The following is an 18,182-nucleotide window of genomic DNA, read 5'->3' as shown; positions in this document are numbered from 1 at the left end:
TCAGACATTTCCATACTGTCTACTGTCCAAAGATTGAATCAACAAGTCCCATTTTTCCCAATATTTTACACCCTTGTGTTGTTGTAGGCAGACATTGTAGGTCATCATTTCCATAAGATGGATGTGATTGACAGTTTTTTTCATCAGGGAGACTGAGGAAGGATCTTTTTGTTTTAGCCAATATTTGGTGATGGCTTTTTTGCCTTTAAACAGATATTTGTCACTTTTACGTAATTCCTCTGGGGGAATGCTAAAGAACAAAAGTAGTCAATGACATATCATATGCTGCGTTTCCACTATGTGGTACCGGCTTGACTTGACTCAACTCAACTCGGCCTTTTTGCGTTTCCATTACAAAGAAGGACCTGGAATCTGGTACCCGGTACTAGTTTTTTGGTATCACCTCTGCCGAGGTTCCAAGACTGGGGAACAGATACTAAAACAAGATGTGTAAACAGTGCAGACCACTGATTGGTCAGAGAGTCGTCTCTGTGACCCGCCGTTTTACAAAAAACTGATGTGGAAGTTTACAGTAAATATAGCGGTAGGTTAATCCACATGATGACAGCCTGCAAAACTACACCATGGTTTGTCGAGGAGGTTCAGACGTAAAAATTCAGCATGAGCCTTACGAGACAACACGCAATGAGCGAGTTTATCAGCAACTCTCTGAGGACACAGAAGTAACATGCCGCATCGCTATGACGTCCAGGTACTCTAAAGTCGGTAGTATCCTGTAATGGAAACGGTCTCCAGGAATAGGACCCGGTACCTGAGTTGAGCTGAGCCGAGCCGGTTCCATGTCGTGGAAACGCGGCAAAAGTGGGCACCAAAAGTGGAATACATCAATTTGATCATATTTCCCCAAAAGCCAACAATACCAGGACAGGACCAGAATATGTGTGTTTGATCTGCCCTAAGTGATCTGCACTCCATCCAGCAACAAAACTGAACACCAAAAAAATTAGATTTTTGTACAGGTGTTATAAAGAAGTGGACCAGCCTTTTCCTGGGTGACTGGCTCAGTTGGTAGAGCCCATTGTCCAGTGACTGATAGGTTGGCAGTTAAAATCCTGGCTCCGACTGTCGAAGTGTCCTTAGACAAGACACTGAACCCTACATTGCTCCCAGTAGGGCCTGGCAGCACCTTGCATGGCAGCAGTCGCCCAGTGGTGTATGAATGTGTGCAGGAATGGGTGAACGTAAAGCACTTTGGGCACCATGAAGGGTGTAGAAAATGCGCTACATAAGTGCAGTCCATTTACCATTTTCTAACAAAAACCCTTCTAGGTTAGTGAGTTTGTTGTGCAACTTTGAGATTTCCATCCCTCTGACCATATCTCATTTCATATTTCTTTCGAGGTTAGGTGAGAGATGGACCCACGATGCAGACAAAAGGACAATAAAAAAAAACTTGTAAAATGACAAACATCTTTAATGATTGTGCTGAGAAATGAGCATGAGCTGGAGCAGGACGAAGGTGGCTACTGAGTCTGGGGGGGATGCAGGCAAAAACAGGAAGTGGGAGAAAAGAACGCAAACAGGATTAGCAACAAAACAGAAAAGTAGCAAAGCAAAACTATAGAGCCAAAGTTCAAAATCTACCACTGAGGTAAGCAGACAATCTGGCAATGAGTGGTGCAGTCCACCAGGCTTAAATACTGAGGAGAGTGGAAGTGGCTGATTGTAGGCAGGTGGTTTGATTGAAGATGGCTGATGGTGCGTAGGTATGTGGGTGAGAGGCAAACTGCAGCTCCACCCAGCTCCTGACAACACACACACACACACAAAACAGGGAAAGAACAAACAAGACACACGCCCACAAAAGGGAGGGGGAACACAAGAAAAGACACTAGGATCCTGACAGTTTCCTCTAGTAGGTCTCTCTCATTGAAATTCTGAGATTATTTCTGAGTTACTTTTTCTATGAGCACTTAAAAATGATCTTAGTTCTGCGAAGACATTAATGAGAAAGCTTTCCCTCTGTGTCTGCACCTCAGTCACCTTCCCTGTTCTGGGCCATTATGACTGAGTTCTTATATACTCAGACCTTGGCACCGGTGCTGTAATTATCCTAATGAGGTCTTGCATACCTTTTATTCACTCCAGACCATATTCTATTTCTCTCCTTCATTGTCAATTCATGTGTAATACTTTTTTCACTCTCATCGCTGGTTTATTCATTCTCTCACCACAAACGTCTACCAAGATGGGCAACCTTTACTATCTACCAAAATCCATCCCCTTTGGGAAGTAATAAATAAATGAATTGAGTATCACATAGACATAGATTGAAAAAAGAAAGATAGAAACACTGAGAGCCTTGGCATAATTAGTTTCTGGCTCTTGGTAAGTCATAGTCTTGGTGGACGTCTCAGCTCATATCAAAGGGTATCAAAGGATATAGAAATAAGCCCATATTCAGACATCCAGACTCCAGAGTGTCTGGTTGTCTGGCCTGAACAGAAGCCAATATATCACAGATCAGACTAGAGCATTGGGTAAAGTGTAGGCAGAGGAAATGAGAGATCAAGTAGTAGATATACAGGTTAAAGACTGAGATAATCAAACTGTTGGCTTTTGGACTTAGAGATGATATGATAATTCACTGGTTTAAGTGAAGAGGTGGGGTTTAACGGGTTAGCTTCCTTAGAATGAGAATGGATGTTGTAGTTCGATACAGTTAGAGGACATGGCCTTACATCAACCTGAAGCAAACATAGTAAATGTTAAAGCAGACTGGTTGAAAAACATTGTATTTACACACTAATGCACTTCAAAATCACCTTTTTAGTCTCATTAATCACTGGTTACTGTGTTCCTTCCCTCAGTCCATGCTGGCTGTGAAGTTATTTCTCTAATGTGATTCCAGTCAGTGTTAGACATGGGAGAACAAATGCAGCCCTCTACCTTTTAGCTTGAAAAGCACTGATGAGCATCCAGAAGAAGCACAAAAGGGATGTGTCATTCTCAAATCCAATCAGGACTTAAGTGTTATGTGACACAGCTATTTGCTTTAGATTTCTACTGCAATAAAGAGTATTCAGACAGTTCTCTAAAATAAGAATGCTGCCAAACTCAACTTTGGTTTGGTGTGTCAAAGCAGCTGCCAGCTTTATTAATTATGTACAAGATGTTCAGCATGTTCACATCCTACACTGTCCAGCATTTCATTCATCTCTGGTCTGTCCCTCCACAGTGCTGGGAGGTGTGGAGTCACGTGGTGTACTGAGGAAGATCAGTGACATGCTAGAAGTGATTCTGAAGAGGATGGACACGCTGTCCAAACTGGATAACACCTCCACCACCGACGCACGGCGCCTAGATGAGCTCAGCTCTGCAATCAACAGGTACACAAATACTTCCTCCATTCTGCCATTCCTACTATTAGTCAGTTCTAACAGGTAATGACAGCCACCTACTGTCCAATCCCCATGACATTTATATCAAGTGAGAAAGTAAATTAACAACCAAAAGAGCCATGAATTGAGGGTTCTGTGAAATTTTAGTGTCAAACTTAATAGTCCATGTACAGTGGAGGGTGTGCATTCTGTAGCAACACTAATTTAGGCATAATGTGTTACATAATGTTCCTTCATCCAGTAAAAAAGTACAAAAAACTACCCTCAGTGATTTCAAACCAAATTACTAAATTAGTATGTGTGTCAAATCAGCTTTTAATGAATCATTAATGATGAATCTGTCACAGTATCTGAAGCCTTATCAGTTGTTTTATTCTGTCTTGTTCCTCAGTTATGTGTAAGTAGATGTTTGTTTTGGTGGGGGGACAATCCCTCTTTACCTAACTATGGCATACAGATGTAAAATACTATTTTGGCATCACTGTATTTACAAATCTAATCCTCCGTTTTCTCTCATGCTATACATCACCTCTCTGTCACTATGATAGACTTCACCTCTGTCTTCCCTCAATTTGTTGGCTCTTACGGTCGCTTGTGGAAATTGCAGCCTATTACAGCTAAATCGCTGCTGTAAACAGACAGGTCTCATATGACCTTGCTACTGCTGTTGCTTTTATCAAACTGCTTCTTTTTTTGCTCAGTTTGTACGAAAACAACCAATTTGTCTTTTCTGCCTAATGTTTTCTTTAGTCCACATCCTTTCATTTTCAGACAGCCTGACTAAGCTCAGTGCAGCAGGACTGATGTGATACACACTGACAGAAATCCCCTCACTTCCTCGAACCTTGTTAAATGATCCTGGATGAGCACTCAGGTTCAGATCTGTGCTGAGGCAACGGAGCGGAAGGATGGAACGATTAATGCGGGCCGGCATTGGTGTTAACTGCAATCAATGTCTAGTAATGGGCTGTTTATGTGGAGGAAGCTGTTTTGGTCCCTGTCTAGGACTGGGGGGTGGTTCTCTGATGGCGGTGTAACTCTGTCTGGTGTCAGGAACTGGGACTGAAGCTACATACGTGTGTCATTGTAACAGGAATCAATTTCTAATTATTGTTTTGAAAGAAGCTGGACTCATCAGACTTCAGCTTGGTTAAGATATTTATTAATAGTCTGAATCTGCAGTTGCTCTTTATGGTCTCTGAACATGACGTACGTCCAAGTAAAACAATGATGATAATTTCCCATAGTGCAATGACAAGTTAATAATTGCATTATATATGCATAACATATTTTCATTATTCTTTAATGTGGATTTCACATTAAGTGAGACGGTAGTTGGTGATGGAAACAATCTCCATGGTTACAACATAAATGTCATCAGACCCCTGGTTTATGAATTGATAGCCAGCTTTATTGTTTTTATAGTTTCATACCATGAGTCTGCTTGTTAGCAGGATTATGCAAAAGCTACTGTGCAAATCTGAAATTTGAAAGAAGGTGTGACCCAATGATGATTAAAAAAAAAACAAAACAGGCAGCTCCTTAAATCTGTGAGACCTAGTCTTGATTAAGCTAGTTTAGTTTAATTAAGATTGTTAATTTTCCCATTTTACATATTACTTGTGGATGTTTTATGAGCAGTGTTGGGTTTATGAGGATAAAAATTATATGTATGTTGTACAAACACCATTATATTAGGGTGGCACCGTGAAAAAAGCACCAATGGAGAAACCAGACTTAATCTTCAGCAGCTGCCACTTAGGCCAGGTGAGCTCTCAAAAACAATCCTCACCTTATACACATTGCAACCATTTTACCCTGAAAATCACAAAAAAACATATTTTTTTAAGGAGTTAATCTTGAACTCTCTGCAGAAAACATTAAATAGCACTTAGTAAACCAAGTGAAACTACCTGCATGTTCAGTGGTTTAAGAGACACACAAATCAAAGTTCGCTTAGAGGAGTTCTTTAAAAAGTCATTCTGGTCTAATCTGAGCATGCCAAAAAAATACTTTTTTTTGGTTTCAGAACAACATTGTTTGGTTTTGACTGAGTGGATCCTTGGAGAGAATCAGCTCTTGCAGCTGGAGTGAACGTTTTGATTCAGGAAGCAGAATGAAACAGATATTGACTAGTGGGCACCTGCACACATACACAGAAGCATGTCTCCTGATGATGCTCCTGTAAAGACTCCTGCTAATGAGGGAGAATAATATGAGTTTAACAAGCAAGTTTTTGTGTGTAAGTATGTGTGTGTGTGTGTGTGTGTGTGTGTGTGTGTGTGTGTTTAGTTCATATGAGGTAACTCTTGTTAAAACCAGTCTGGGCATAAGACCAGGGCACAGACCCCTGAGCACATAGCCTGAAGGATTAATGGCCACACATGTGCGTGCGCGCACACACACACACACACACACACACACACACGCACACGCACAGTCACAACCGGCACAGCCTCACTGAAGTCTCTCTTCAGTTCAGTGATTTTCATTCCATCACTTGTTTCTTTCTTCTCTCTTGCTGCCTGGAGTGCATCTCTCTGTGTCTTGGCCCAATCCCAGGTCCCCCCACTTGGCCTTACCCTTCTGTTTTCAGAGGGGTGTCCCATCTGTTTTGTGGGGATCAAGGTCTAGTGGTCATCTAGCCCTGCAAATGGAGCGTTTTCAGACCAGTTGTCTGAAAGAAGTGGTAGTAGAAAATACAAATGTACTGAAGCAGTCATGGGTACTGGTACGGGAAAAAAAAGCAGATAAATATTAATATCTTCACAAATAGTCTTGAAAAAAAAAATGTGAAAATGTGTGAATATTTTACTTTTATTTCATGGTTTTAGACAAACATTTCATTTCTCACAATGTCAATAGAATGTTGTGTAAACAAGGATTTGTAATTGACAGCACAGTTATTTCCATGGCCTGTGCATAGAGCATGAAAACTAATCAAGCAGCAACTATTGTGCATTTTTATGTTGATCTGATATCAGTGCTGGGGAGAAATGACAATGGGCAGAACTTGACTGAAAGAACCAATGTGTACAAAAGCTTCATGACTATTCTATGTCAGATTTGTCACAATAATTTTTGATAACACTGGCAACAAACAAGGTTTAATATACAATATATGTTACTATAATGTTAGAATAATTGTATAATATTCCAGCAAGTCACTTCTCCTGTGTATTACCCAAACCCTTGAAAACTAGAAGTGCTGCCGATGGGGTGGTGGGGATTGAACATTTTGTTTCTCCCTTGTCTCTTTTTCCACTTGTTTTCATACCACCTCTCCAACACACAGGGAGTGTGTGTGAATGAGAACAGTACTGTAGTAGGTTATGAGTGACATGGTAAAGTGTCATTTTTGCCAGTGGGGAGAGGAACAAATGGGAAGAGAGAGCTTTATAAAAACACATCCCAAAATCCAGGCCAGTCAAGCACACATTCACCTAAAGACACACACTTGCACATACACACTGGGCAGGAGTCTCATCTCAGTGTGAGCTTCATTGGTGCTGACACACTCCCGTGTAGCGGCGAATGGGACTTGATGTCTGAGGCCCCCGCCTGCAATTCGCCCACAGGGCAGCCACTCGTTAGAGCAGAAAACTGAGGGAAAATAATGAGGGAGGGAAGGAAGGAAAGGGACAGCAACGAGCCTGAGAAAATGAGAAAGGGAGACGAAGGAGGGAAAAACTGATGCAGAGTTGATTCAGTGCATTCTACTGTGCAGCAGATGAGAGGGGAGATTGGTAAGCCTCCCCTCAGGCATAGGTTACCTGAAGATCTGTGCTCTGGTTTGGTTTTACCCATTTCTCTTCCCTTAAGCTCTGTCAGTAGCCACCTTTATCCCAGGAGGACATCTTTTTCACAGCACTCAAGTCAATGTCATAGCTTTGCTGGAGATTGTAAGCCACAGGGGGTACAGGCAATTCAGAGAAAGGGCATCTACTTCTGTTTCATTCAGTCTCGGTTCAGAAAGTTTATACATACATGACTGGAATTGTTGGAGAATCAACAATAGGTGCATTTCCATTCATCTGTTTTTGATGCACACTCCCCTTTTGCATAGTAAAAACCCTAGTGGAATGCTGAAAATGTGATAAAAATGCAAATATAATATTGAAACAAATTCCGCAAATACATGATCTTTAAATCTGTGACTGTTGACATGTGTGTAGACTGAGAAAATACAGGAATCACAGTCTGTCTCACTGAGGGTACTCTGATTAAATAAAGGTGCATATTTACATTGTTCATTTGCAGGATTTTCATTCTTTTTCTTTCCACTAACTGTGCGTTACTGCTTTCGGAGTCCCTCTCGCTACCTGAAAACAATGATTTCTGAGCTGCAACTACACCCTAAAAATGTTCTGATCAAGACATATTTTTATGTGTTGTTTTCCTTTGTATGTATTTAATCAGTTTAATACTGTGATGTGCTGCCTAATGTTCCACCAAAACAACTTCTATCCTGACATTGTTTTTGTAAAAGCAAAGATAGATAGATGCATACTAACATACATACTAGAGCTAGATGGATGGATTTTAAATTGAAATTGGATTTTTTTTTTTTTTTTAATGGTACTTGACTAACCTGTTTCTATCTTATTATTTAATCATGCTTTTAGATGTAAAGCACTTTGGTCTTCTTCATGTTGTTGTAAAGTGCCACATAAATAAATGTTGACTGATTGATTGATTTTTAATAAGGATGATTTTTTTTTAAAAAAGGGGGATTGTCAAATCGATTTCACCTCTCTCATGTCTCCAGGCCATGTGCCTCTGGGCTGCCGTAGGCTTCTTCTCCTAACTGTGAGAGCGGTCTTTCACAGAAGTCTATGTAATGACCAAGGATCTTAAATCTGTGATGGGCCCACAGTAGTGATACCAATGTAAACTGTGGTCCACGCACGGATCCCAATTCAAATATAACTGCATGGGGATCACTTATCTTACATTGTCCACGCACAGATCCATACCATATAGTCTTCTTCCAATCCGGATTCGGGTCGCGGGGGCAGCAGCCTCAGCAGAGTAGCCCAGACAGCCCTCTCCCCAGCCACATCCACTAGCTTAGGGGGAATCCCGAAGCATTCCCAGGCCAGCCCAGAGATATGATCCCTCCAGTGTGTCCTGGGTCGGTCTCCTCCACACACGGATCCCCCAATTTAAATATAACTACATGGGGATCACTCATTTTACATGGTCCACGCATGCATGACTGATGCTTGTCACTGACTTACATTGGTATAACTTGTGTGGGCCCATCATAGACTTTTCAGGGATTCCATGATACCATCACAGATTTGAGGTAGGGAGCAGTGCCTTGCATTGTGGGCTGCTCACAAAAATGACATGCCGACTTCTGTTGTCTTTTGTAATTTCACCCAAAAATCAAAAATCGTTTTTTGAGAGGGAAAAAATTGGGATTTTATTTTTGGCCAAAATTGTGCAGCCCTAATACACACATAGATAGATACATACGTACATAGGTAAACAGCAGAGTAAGCATTGCATGAGTGATATTTTAACACCATAACATGGTGGTCAGCCAAACACCCATTCTGACAGTTTGTCACATGCAGTTCTGCCCTGGACAGCTTTAGTTGATGGGATGCTGCCAGAACTGTCCACTTCCCTTAAGAGGATGACCTCATTAGAAAGAGACAGAGCGAGAAAGAAAACACTATATTGTGAAAGCACATTTTTATTAGTATCCTGGAAAACTAGTTAGCATTGATTTTCTCTTACCACTTCCCTGTCAGTTCCTTCTTGCGTTCTACTTCTTCTTGGCATCCATCAGTGGGTTTCCTCTTGTTCTTTCTTCTCCCTGTACACTTTCTTCACATTTTGTCTTCTCTTTGCTCATATTCATTTGTGTTTTGTTTCCCTCATTTGTAGCAGAGCCAGCTGTCTACATTCATCAAAAGAGAGGAGGCTTCATTGCGAGTAGCAACCAACAGTGGGCCATCAAATATGTATATCCTTGTATTCTTTGATCATAATCATCGTTTAATGTTTCACTCGAGCTGTTTTGTTGGCTTCCACACAAAGGCACAGAGGACATCTTTATTTTATCCTCTTTCTTAACAGACATTCCCCTGCTACTCTTGGTCTGTTGGAATAGCTGATCTCCTTCTCTTCATTTTCTGCCTACCTCTGTGCCATTTTTTCCCCAACTCTACATCTGTGTTGTATCTTATTTTTTCCTTTCCCTCTCCCTTTCTTCCTCAGTCTTTCATCTATTTCTTTGCTATAGACTTTCTGTCTAGTTTCACTCCGATTTCTTTCCGTTCATCTCTGGGGATAAATTGAAACAGACATTAGAGGTGAGATTAGAAGGTCGTGTATTATCGCGGTCTAAGTGCACAGTCACAGACCAGTCCCCCAAAGAGAGTTTTACAGCAAAAGGGGTTACACAGCTTACCAAGCAATGGTTTTGTCCTGCTGCCCAAACAATCTCACTGTTTAAAGAACAGGTATGGTGGTGGCAGTAATCTGCTGTCACTGTGAACCTTTGTGTGACACTCACTGTGATAATACTAATGCTTTAGTATAATTTTATCACCTAATATAATGGTGGTTCTCATTATAAAACAATACAAGCTAATAATGTTCACTAACATTTGCTGTATTTGTCTCACTTGCACAGAATGGAGTAAAATGATGATTAGTTCTGCTATTTGCTGTCACTGAGATAACTGTCATGCTCTGAATGTTTGGAAAGGTTTATTTACGCTGTGGAGACCATTCTTATGATGTCTTTTAGCAGGTGAGATGAATGTCATTTGAAACACTACGAAACCCTAATAACAGTAAAACCGAGATAACCGGTCTTCTTCTAAAACATCAGGGGCCTCAGAATTAAATAATCTGAATTTTAGACTTTAATATCCTTAATATAATATCGACACATTTAAAGAGAGGATAATGGGCAGCCATGGCCTAGATGGCTGGAGAGTTGACTTTTGACCAATGGGTTGCTGGTTCAATTCCTTTGACAGGCAGAGAGTTGTTGGCTGATGTACCCTTAGCTCTCCAAGTGCCTGATATACCAAACTTCTGTCAATCAGTATTTTCTAAAATATCGTGGACCACATCTTTGGAATAATCTACAACCTGAACTTCAATCAACATCTTTATCATTATTTAAAAAGCGTCTGAAAAGGACTCTAATTTATGAAAAATATGTAAGACTGTATATCATTTGATTTGTATTTGATGATTTGTAGTTTGATTTGTATTTCTGTTGTTTTTATTTTAGATTATTATTTCAGTTATATTGTATTTTTAATTCTTTTTTTTTTTTTTTTTTTGTTCTTCCTGTTTAATGTTTAAAAGGATCCCCATTAGCTGCCACCAAATTGACAAGCTAATCTTCTTGGGGTCCACACAGGAGGATGACACAAAACACAGAACATAACAATATATGATATGCTTGACAATCACAATTCACATTATTAACACTGCGAATCTAAAAATAATAACCATTATTAAAATCATTAAAAACATAAAACATCTTTAGAAAAATACTGGATTAGTTATTACATTCATGAGTTACATTCATCAAAGAAAATAACATACACACCCTCCATACAGGACCTGCTCAGATATTTAAATAGTGCCTTCTCAGATGATACTTGAAAGATGAATTGTTATTTGTGTATTGTTTATTTCTGGGGAGGTATTCACATAAGCCTTTTTTGGCTTCTATCCTCTCCTGCACAATGATGCTACTTGTTTGAATGTTGTTGTTGTTGTTGTTGTTTTTATTATTGTATTTTATTTTTCTAGAATAAAATAAAATATGGCGAGCCCTCTGCTCCTAGTATGTAGTTTGTGATGCATGTATGCATGATGATGGGTAGAGGACAAATTTCAGTGTGGTGCATGTGAACCTACTGAAAAAATAAAGATTCTTCTTCTTCTTATGAACCTGTTGTATTTTGAGAGAGAAACAAACTGTAGCTATCAAAGTAATAGAGTTATATGTAAGTGACCAGCAAACACCCACCATCGACCAATACTATCCTGTATTTACCTAAGTCTGGCCTTAAATTGCTTTCATAAAGGTCTTAAAAAGTTCTTAAAAACAACTACACCTAACATATTCCATTTCTGCCACTGTTGAAAGACAACTGTCACCCCTGAAATATACATGGACCAGAGAGTAATGGTTCTTCAGTTGTAGAGAACATATTAAAGATGACACAAACACACTTAGCGATGCCTCCAACTGACACTTACAAAGCTGAAATTGCAGCACAGAGACTACATGTGACTTTGATGGCTGCCTTCTACTTTGTTTACACTTTGTAAAGCAGCAAATGCACTTATCTAACATATTCCCTTTGTCCCAAGACTGGAACATTTTCTTAGGTTCATTTTTATGCAGCTGTCAGAGCCATTTATTTTGGTAGGCAACCTTATAGTTCACGCCATGTATAGACACACACACACACACACACACACACACATAATCAATAATTGTGCTCATCATAATGTATGATCTGTTATTATGCTGCAGTTGAGCGCCAAACTTTAATGAGGGTAATACCATCTGCTGATTACACAGCGAGACAGGGAGGCGTACAAACACACACATTCCGCACAGTCATATACACAAAACTAACTAAAATCAAGTGATTTAAATGGATGTAATGGGCACAGCAGTGTGAGCATGTGTGGGTATGCATTGTTAGCTGTGCATGGTGTGCAGCCATGCAGTTAGATGTGTTAGAATTATGCAGAACTACTGTAACGAAAAAGTGCATGCACATGCCACAACACGCACACACACACAACTTACATGAATGGGAAGTCTATCACCCTACAGAGGAAGTGGTATTAACAGCACCAGTCTTTTTCTATTTCACGCTCCAACCAAGTGTCTACCAATTTGCATCTCCGACTAACACTTCTACATCTGTTGAGATGTAAAATGGGGGGGGGCTTCGAGAAAGGGAGGCAAGAAGGAAAAAGGAGAAAGAGGAAAAGAAGTAAAAACAACAATCAGACACAACAAATATGAGAGAATTGAAGAAGAGATCTAGAGGAGACACTAGAATTCAAGTAGGCTGGGTATGAAGTGAAGGGGGGGCGGGGGGGGCACTAGGAGAGGAGGAATGGAGCTCCAGGTGTGTGATGGTGTGTGGGAGACCAGTAATATTTCTTTTACTATTATTTTCCTCCACTGTACTTTCGTATCATATTGTGAAGATACCTGCCACCCTGCCACTGTCACATGTAATTATCTCTGCATTCTCCAATCTTCTTTATTTATATGTGTGCTTGTGTATTGTTGTTGTTGTTTTGTGTGCAGGTTCCAACCAGCCGGTCTGGTGGAGAGAATCCAAGCTATAGCCCAGAATGTCTCCAATATGGCCATCAGAGTGGAGCAAATACTGCAAAACAGCATTGTGCAGGGAAGAGGTACAGTAACTGCTTTTTCCATTTATATACTGTCTATATTTATTTATTTTTAATGATATTTACATGCCGATTGTTTGATTCCTGATCGTTCTGTTATGTGAAGTATTGATCTATGTGAAACCAACATATCTAGGGTATGTTAGGACCATTTTTAGGCCTCCAGTGCTCTACTAGCGGCAGCAGTTAACAGCGAAAACTCAAAATTGCTGGAGGTTAGGGTTGGAAGGATTGTAATAATACTATAATGGTAAATAAATTACTTTAACAGCACTAGTCATAAATTATTATATATTCACTCATTCACACAGAGTGCAGTATCTATGTGGTTACTGATACACCTATCTTTGTTCATTCACAGATTAGTATTTAGCTCAGTCACTCTCACGGTATCACAGCATGACCAATCCAACATATATAAAGAAATAATACATAACAGGATAAAATGAATGCTAAAGATGATAAAACAGAACATAGATCAATATGCTAAAATGAGTGTCATTTTAAAGAAATGCTGGTTGAGGATAATATGTGGAACAGCTGCATCAACTGTGAAGCCAGTGTGTTTGAAATTGCCCGGTTTGTGACTACGCGTATTGTTTGCATGTAAGATTAAAATTGATATGAATGTAATAGTATTATAATTGAAAACTGAACAAGGAATAATCAAACACTGAGGTCCAGCCCTAATGTACATGTAGTAGGTGTAGTGTTAAACAATGGCAAAATGTATTAAAGAAAAAAGCAATTTTCCCTCAAATGTAACTCCATATAAATTTAGGCACAGCTGGAGTCATGTGTTGGAGCCAAGTTTCAGTTGCTTCTGATACTTTTTTTTGGTGCAGTTTTCTTACTTATTTATTGAACAATGAACAATTGAACACTAAGTATACACAATAGTACATCAAAATAGGATAAAAAAAAATAAACAGATTTCACAAAATATTTTACATTTTCAGTATATAGATAGAAATAGAAGTAAAAAATAAAATAAAATAAAATTAAAAAAAATCAAAATAAAGAAGCTTGAGGTGTAAAAATAGAAATGATAAAAATTAAATAAGATTATATATGTGACACAGTCTTTTTATTTTACTTGCTTTAGAGTTTACAATGTTCTTCAAATCATTTAAATACCTGCTTCTGACACTTACAAGAGAATAGTGACTGAAATGCAAGCGTGAAACACAAACACACAGGTGCATTGACACAAATCATTCTTGACAACAACAATATTAAAACATGGAATTAAATTACCAAACTAACTGAAGAAGTCAAGGACGCAGTGAACGTCTGGCCATTTTCCATCTGTGACTTCATAGCTACCTGCGCACAGGTTTTTTTTATTTCTTGTATTTTTTTTTTTTTTAGAAAAGTTAAGTAACAGGACAGATAAATATGGTTTTGCTCATCTTTGCGGAAAGAAATGAGGTCGTCAGGGAAAGGCTTTTGTACAGGCTTAGTTCTGTGGTCATTGCTGTGTGTCTCAGTTTTGTTTAATTACCTTCATCCAAACCTGCTGATTATTGTAGACTCACTCATGCACATTTTAATCAAAAATTAAATAATACTGAGCTTGTGACAGGTCTGTGCCCGCACGTACACAAAATGCATGCACTATAACCACCATTATGATCATTTCTTCCTCCTTATTGTCCTATCTCTCTTTTTCTCTTGAGGGTAATTGCCTGGCTCTTTACATGAGAATAAATGAGCATTACATCTCCTTTTGTTTCCCCTACTGCATCTGCAGGGACAACGACACACGGCAGAATGAAAACACTGCTGCTTTCTCTAATCACAGATGAATTGAAACACTGCCGGCAGATTTTATTATCATACGGCTCAGTGGTGGTTTATTTATCTTGTGGTCAGGCATGTGCTGGGGAAAACAACAGGAGAAAGAGACAGAGGACGTGAACAGAATTTCCCTCCCCTTAAGCATGAATACTTGGCTTTTATGTTTTTTCTCACACAGACAGAAGTCAAGTTTTTATCCAGTTAGTTGACCGCATTTCCAATTGTTTCTATAGTGCTTGTAATTGTAATCATATTTGTGGCCAATGTGTGTGTCTGTGTATGTGTGCTTGTGTTTATAGTCGATGGAGAGAAACTCTGGGGAAGACTTATGTGGAGAAATGTCTCTTTTTCATTAGGCAAATGGAAACAGACGGAATCTGGAGAGAAGGCAAATTTGTTAGTCCAGAGAGAGAAAGATGGATCGAAGAGAGGTTAGGGTAGCAGTTGAAAGACAGAAAAACAATGAAACTGAAGCTAAATTAGTCCACTTCTTGGATGATATCACTCCAAGTCTCTCTTCCTCAATCTGTCACTCCCTTCCTTTCTTTTTCTCACATCAGCAGCAGAGAGTCAGTTAACTAAGCCAGTGGAGCAATTAATGCAGTGAGTGCAGCCTAAGTGAGCAGTCATACTTGCTAGCGTAACCCTAGGATGGTTGGCAGCAGGGGGAGACAGGCTGTGCAGCTTTGTCAGGTCTAGTGAACAGTGTGCACTGCAGTAGAGCAGATATGGTGCGATGTTGCAAAGCTGGAATTTATGGGCAGTGACAGCACATATGGCATACACTGGAAATGATGATGTTAAGGGAGAAAGTGTATTCCCATAGAAGGTGTAGAGGCGAACGAGGAAGGACGGAGTGATACTGTAACCGAGCTCTTTGAAGAGTGGGTCAGCATCCTGCAGTCAATATGTGATTAATTCATTAATCGATTAAAAGAATTAAAATCAAAATTGTAAAGGGGTTTTAACATGCACCACATGCTGCCCAATGAGCTGATAGATAATGTTACACCCGGCACATTGCTGCTGGAATCATTATCTTCAGTGGAGAATAAATATTCACATTATGTTCGACTGGCTTTAGTGAACTAAGCCTCTGAGCCTACAGACTAATGAAGCAGCAGTGATAGTGGTTAAAACCAGAGGATGCAACCTATACTTCACTTATAAAAAGCATTTGTCAGTGTGTCATTTAGGTCCTGCTCAGGCCTGGCTTTATCAAGTGTTTGTCTTGATCTAGTCAAAAGGGGACAGCTCTGCATCCCTTCACAACTGGCATCAGTGTGCATCAAGAGTGATCATTTGTGATTGGATCTCACTTCTCCGCTCTATATGCAAATAAACAAGCTCATTTAATTGCAGAGGCGAGGCATGAGCTGTCCAAATTGAACAGATTGGCTTTGTAGTATGTCAAAGCCTTTAACTGCCATTTCATCAGTTCAAGTTAATAAAAGGGTAGAGCAAGTAACATTTAGTTAACAGTGTAAATGTAAGGTGGAACGTTTTCTTGGTTTTTACTCAGTGTCACTGATGTCACTCAATGGCCATTTGTTTTATTGTATGACCTATGCATTAGAGCAGGGGTGTCAAACTCATTTTAGTTCAGGGGCCACATTCAGCCTAATATGATCTCAAGTGGGCTGGACCAGTAAAATAATAACGGTGAAAATAGTAAAATTAAATTATGATAATATTTACATCTACAAAAATCTGAAATACATGAATGACTGGAAACATCTTTAGAAAAACAACTGCAATTTTAACAATAATATGCCTCAGATTATCAGTTTATCATTTACACATGTGCATTACAACTTACATTACGATTAAAAATACACAAAACATTTAATAAGAGGCAGAATATTGGTAAAATTGCATTTACTTGTCTTAAGACATTTCAGGTTATTCACATTTTTAAAAAATAAATAAATAACAGTTTTTAATATAAACATTTTCATGTAATTTTACTTTTTTACACTAAAACAAAGAGGAAAATTTGCTGTTTTCATTATTTATAGGTTTAATGTGATAGTATTTCACTGGTCTGACCTTCTTGATATCTAATTAGTCTGTATGTGGAATCTGAATTAAAATGATTTTGACATCCTCGATTAGTAATATCTTCAATGTAATTTTTGTATTTCACAAATCCATCCTACGGGCCAGCCTTTGGTGGGCTGGATTTGGCCCCCGGGCTGCATGTTTGACACCTGTACATTAGAGAGTTAGATGATTGTAGGATACTGAAAAACTATGTAAGTATTTATTTAACCTTTATTTAACCAGGAAGTCCCTTGAGATGAAAGCTCTTTTTCGAGGGAGACCTGAACAAGAGGCACATCAGTACAATACAAATGAAGTAACAGAGTATAAAACTTACATACAATTAATACAACTTACATACAATTAAGACAGCATAAAATGGCTAAAAACATAAAAGCTGAAAACAGTTTAAGAATAGCAGTCACACACTTCTGTGAGACAGTTTGACAGAACAGATTTGAATTCATCCAAGCTAATGAAATGCTGAAGCTGAATGTGTAAATGCTAATTGTTCCATGACCAAGGTCCATCATAGGAGAAAAAGCTGTTTTATCAAGTTCTGAGTGGATTCTGGGGACTCTAAGGAGGAGCCGATGTGATGAGCGGGAGTTGTATCCACTGGTGGATGGAGACAGGAGGCGACAGAGATATGGGGGTAGTTTGCCCAATACAGATACATTTAAAATAAATGTATGAATTATGAAACTGGACATATTCTGTGTCCTGTTCCTGTACACTTTAACAGCACCACCCCTGTGAATCTCTTTTAGCTTTTGATCATTTTCAGTTCTTCTTCATGTCTCTGTCTGAGTCATAAGTCTTTTGTTGTGTTTTTTCTGTCTTCTTAGGTTCACTTCCTATTTTATTTTGTATTACTTACCTTGTTCCTTGTGTCAGTTTTACACTCCCTCTCTATGTGTTTCCCACCTCAGTGATTGTTTGCCCCGCCCTAATGTGCAACACCTGTGCTCCAATGCTCTTCCTTTGTGTATTTAGTTTGTCTGCCTCCCTGTCCTTGTGCCAGTTCTTCTTTATGTTTCCTGCTGCGAATCCAGCTGTGTTTTCCTAGTATAGGTTTCTAGTGTTATAGTATATATAGTATGTTATAATATATATATATATATATATATATATATATATAGTGTGAGTGAAAGTTTTGTGAAAGTGTTTTTTGAGTTTAGTGTTCTGCTTTTTTGTGTTCCCTCTAGATTAAAGATTTCTTCAATATTTCAGAGTGTTTGGAGTCGTGCTCCTCAGTCTTTCTTATCCATCTTTAATATGACGGTAGTTGTTTTTACACCTGAAAGTTCAAACCAAGGTCCAAACCACAGCAAACTGTATACATTTGGTCCACTTAGTTTTGCTTTCACGCTGCAGTTTTGGTAGTGGAATAATATGTTGTGTCTCCTGTTATAGAGCCATGTGTTTTATGTCAGCTATTGTTACTTCCACTCATTTTTATTTTCTTCTGTATTCTGTTTGTTGTTGTGATAGCCCATGACTTCTTGTGAATGGTCAGGAAGTTTGAACTTTTCTAAAACTATGCATAAA

General features: G+C 39.0%; 1 protein-coding gene across 2 annotated transcripts in view; it reads left to right on the top strand.

Annotated features, from left to right (window-relative positions):
• Positions 1-18,182, top strand: part of LOC115421252 (alpha-1,6-mannosylglycoprotein 6-beta-N-acetylglucosaminyltransferase B-like) — a 162,854-nt gene that overhangs the window by 47,472 nt on the left and 97,200 nt on the right. For both annotated transcript variants that reach the window (XM_030137056.1, XM_030137051.1), the window contains exons 3-4: positions 3,200-3,350; positions 12,682-12,791. In XM_030137056.1, coding sequence (XP_029992916.1) covers positions 3,200-3,350; positions 12,682-12,791 — 261 coding nt within the window. The remainder of the gene's footprint in view (positions 1-3,199; positions 3,351-12,681; positions 12,792-18,182) is intronic.

Source organism: Sphaeramia orbicularis, chromosome 1 (assembly GCF_902148855.1).
Source record: "Sphaeramia orbicularis chromosome 1, fSphaOr1.1, whole genome shotgun sequence".
NCBI classification, from domain to species: domain Eukaryota; kingdom Metazoa; phylum Chordata; class Actinopteri; order Kurtiformes; family Apogonidae; genus Sphaeramia; species Sphaeramia orbicularis.
Note: the sequence above shows the minus strand (reverse complement) of the source record. Positions and strands in the feature narration are given on the sequence as shown.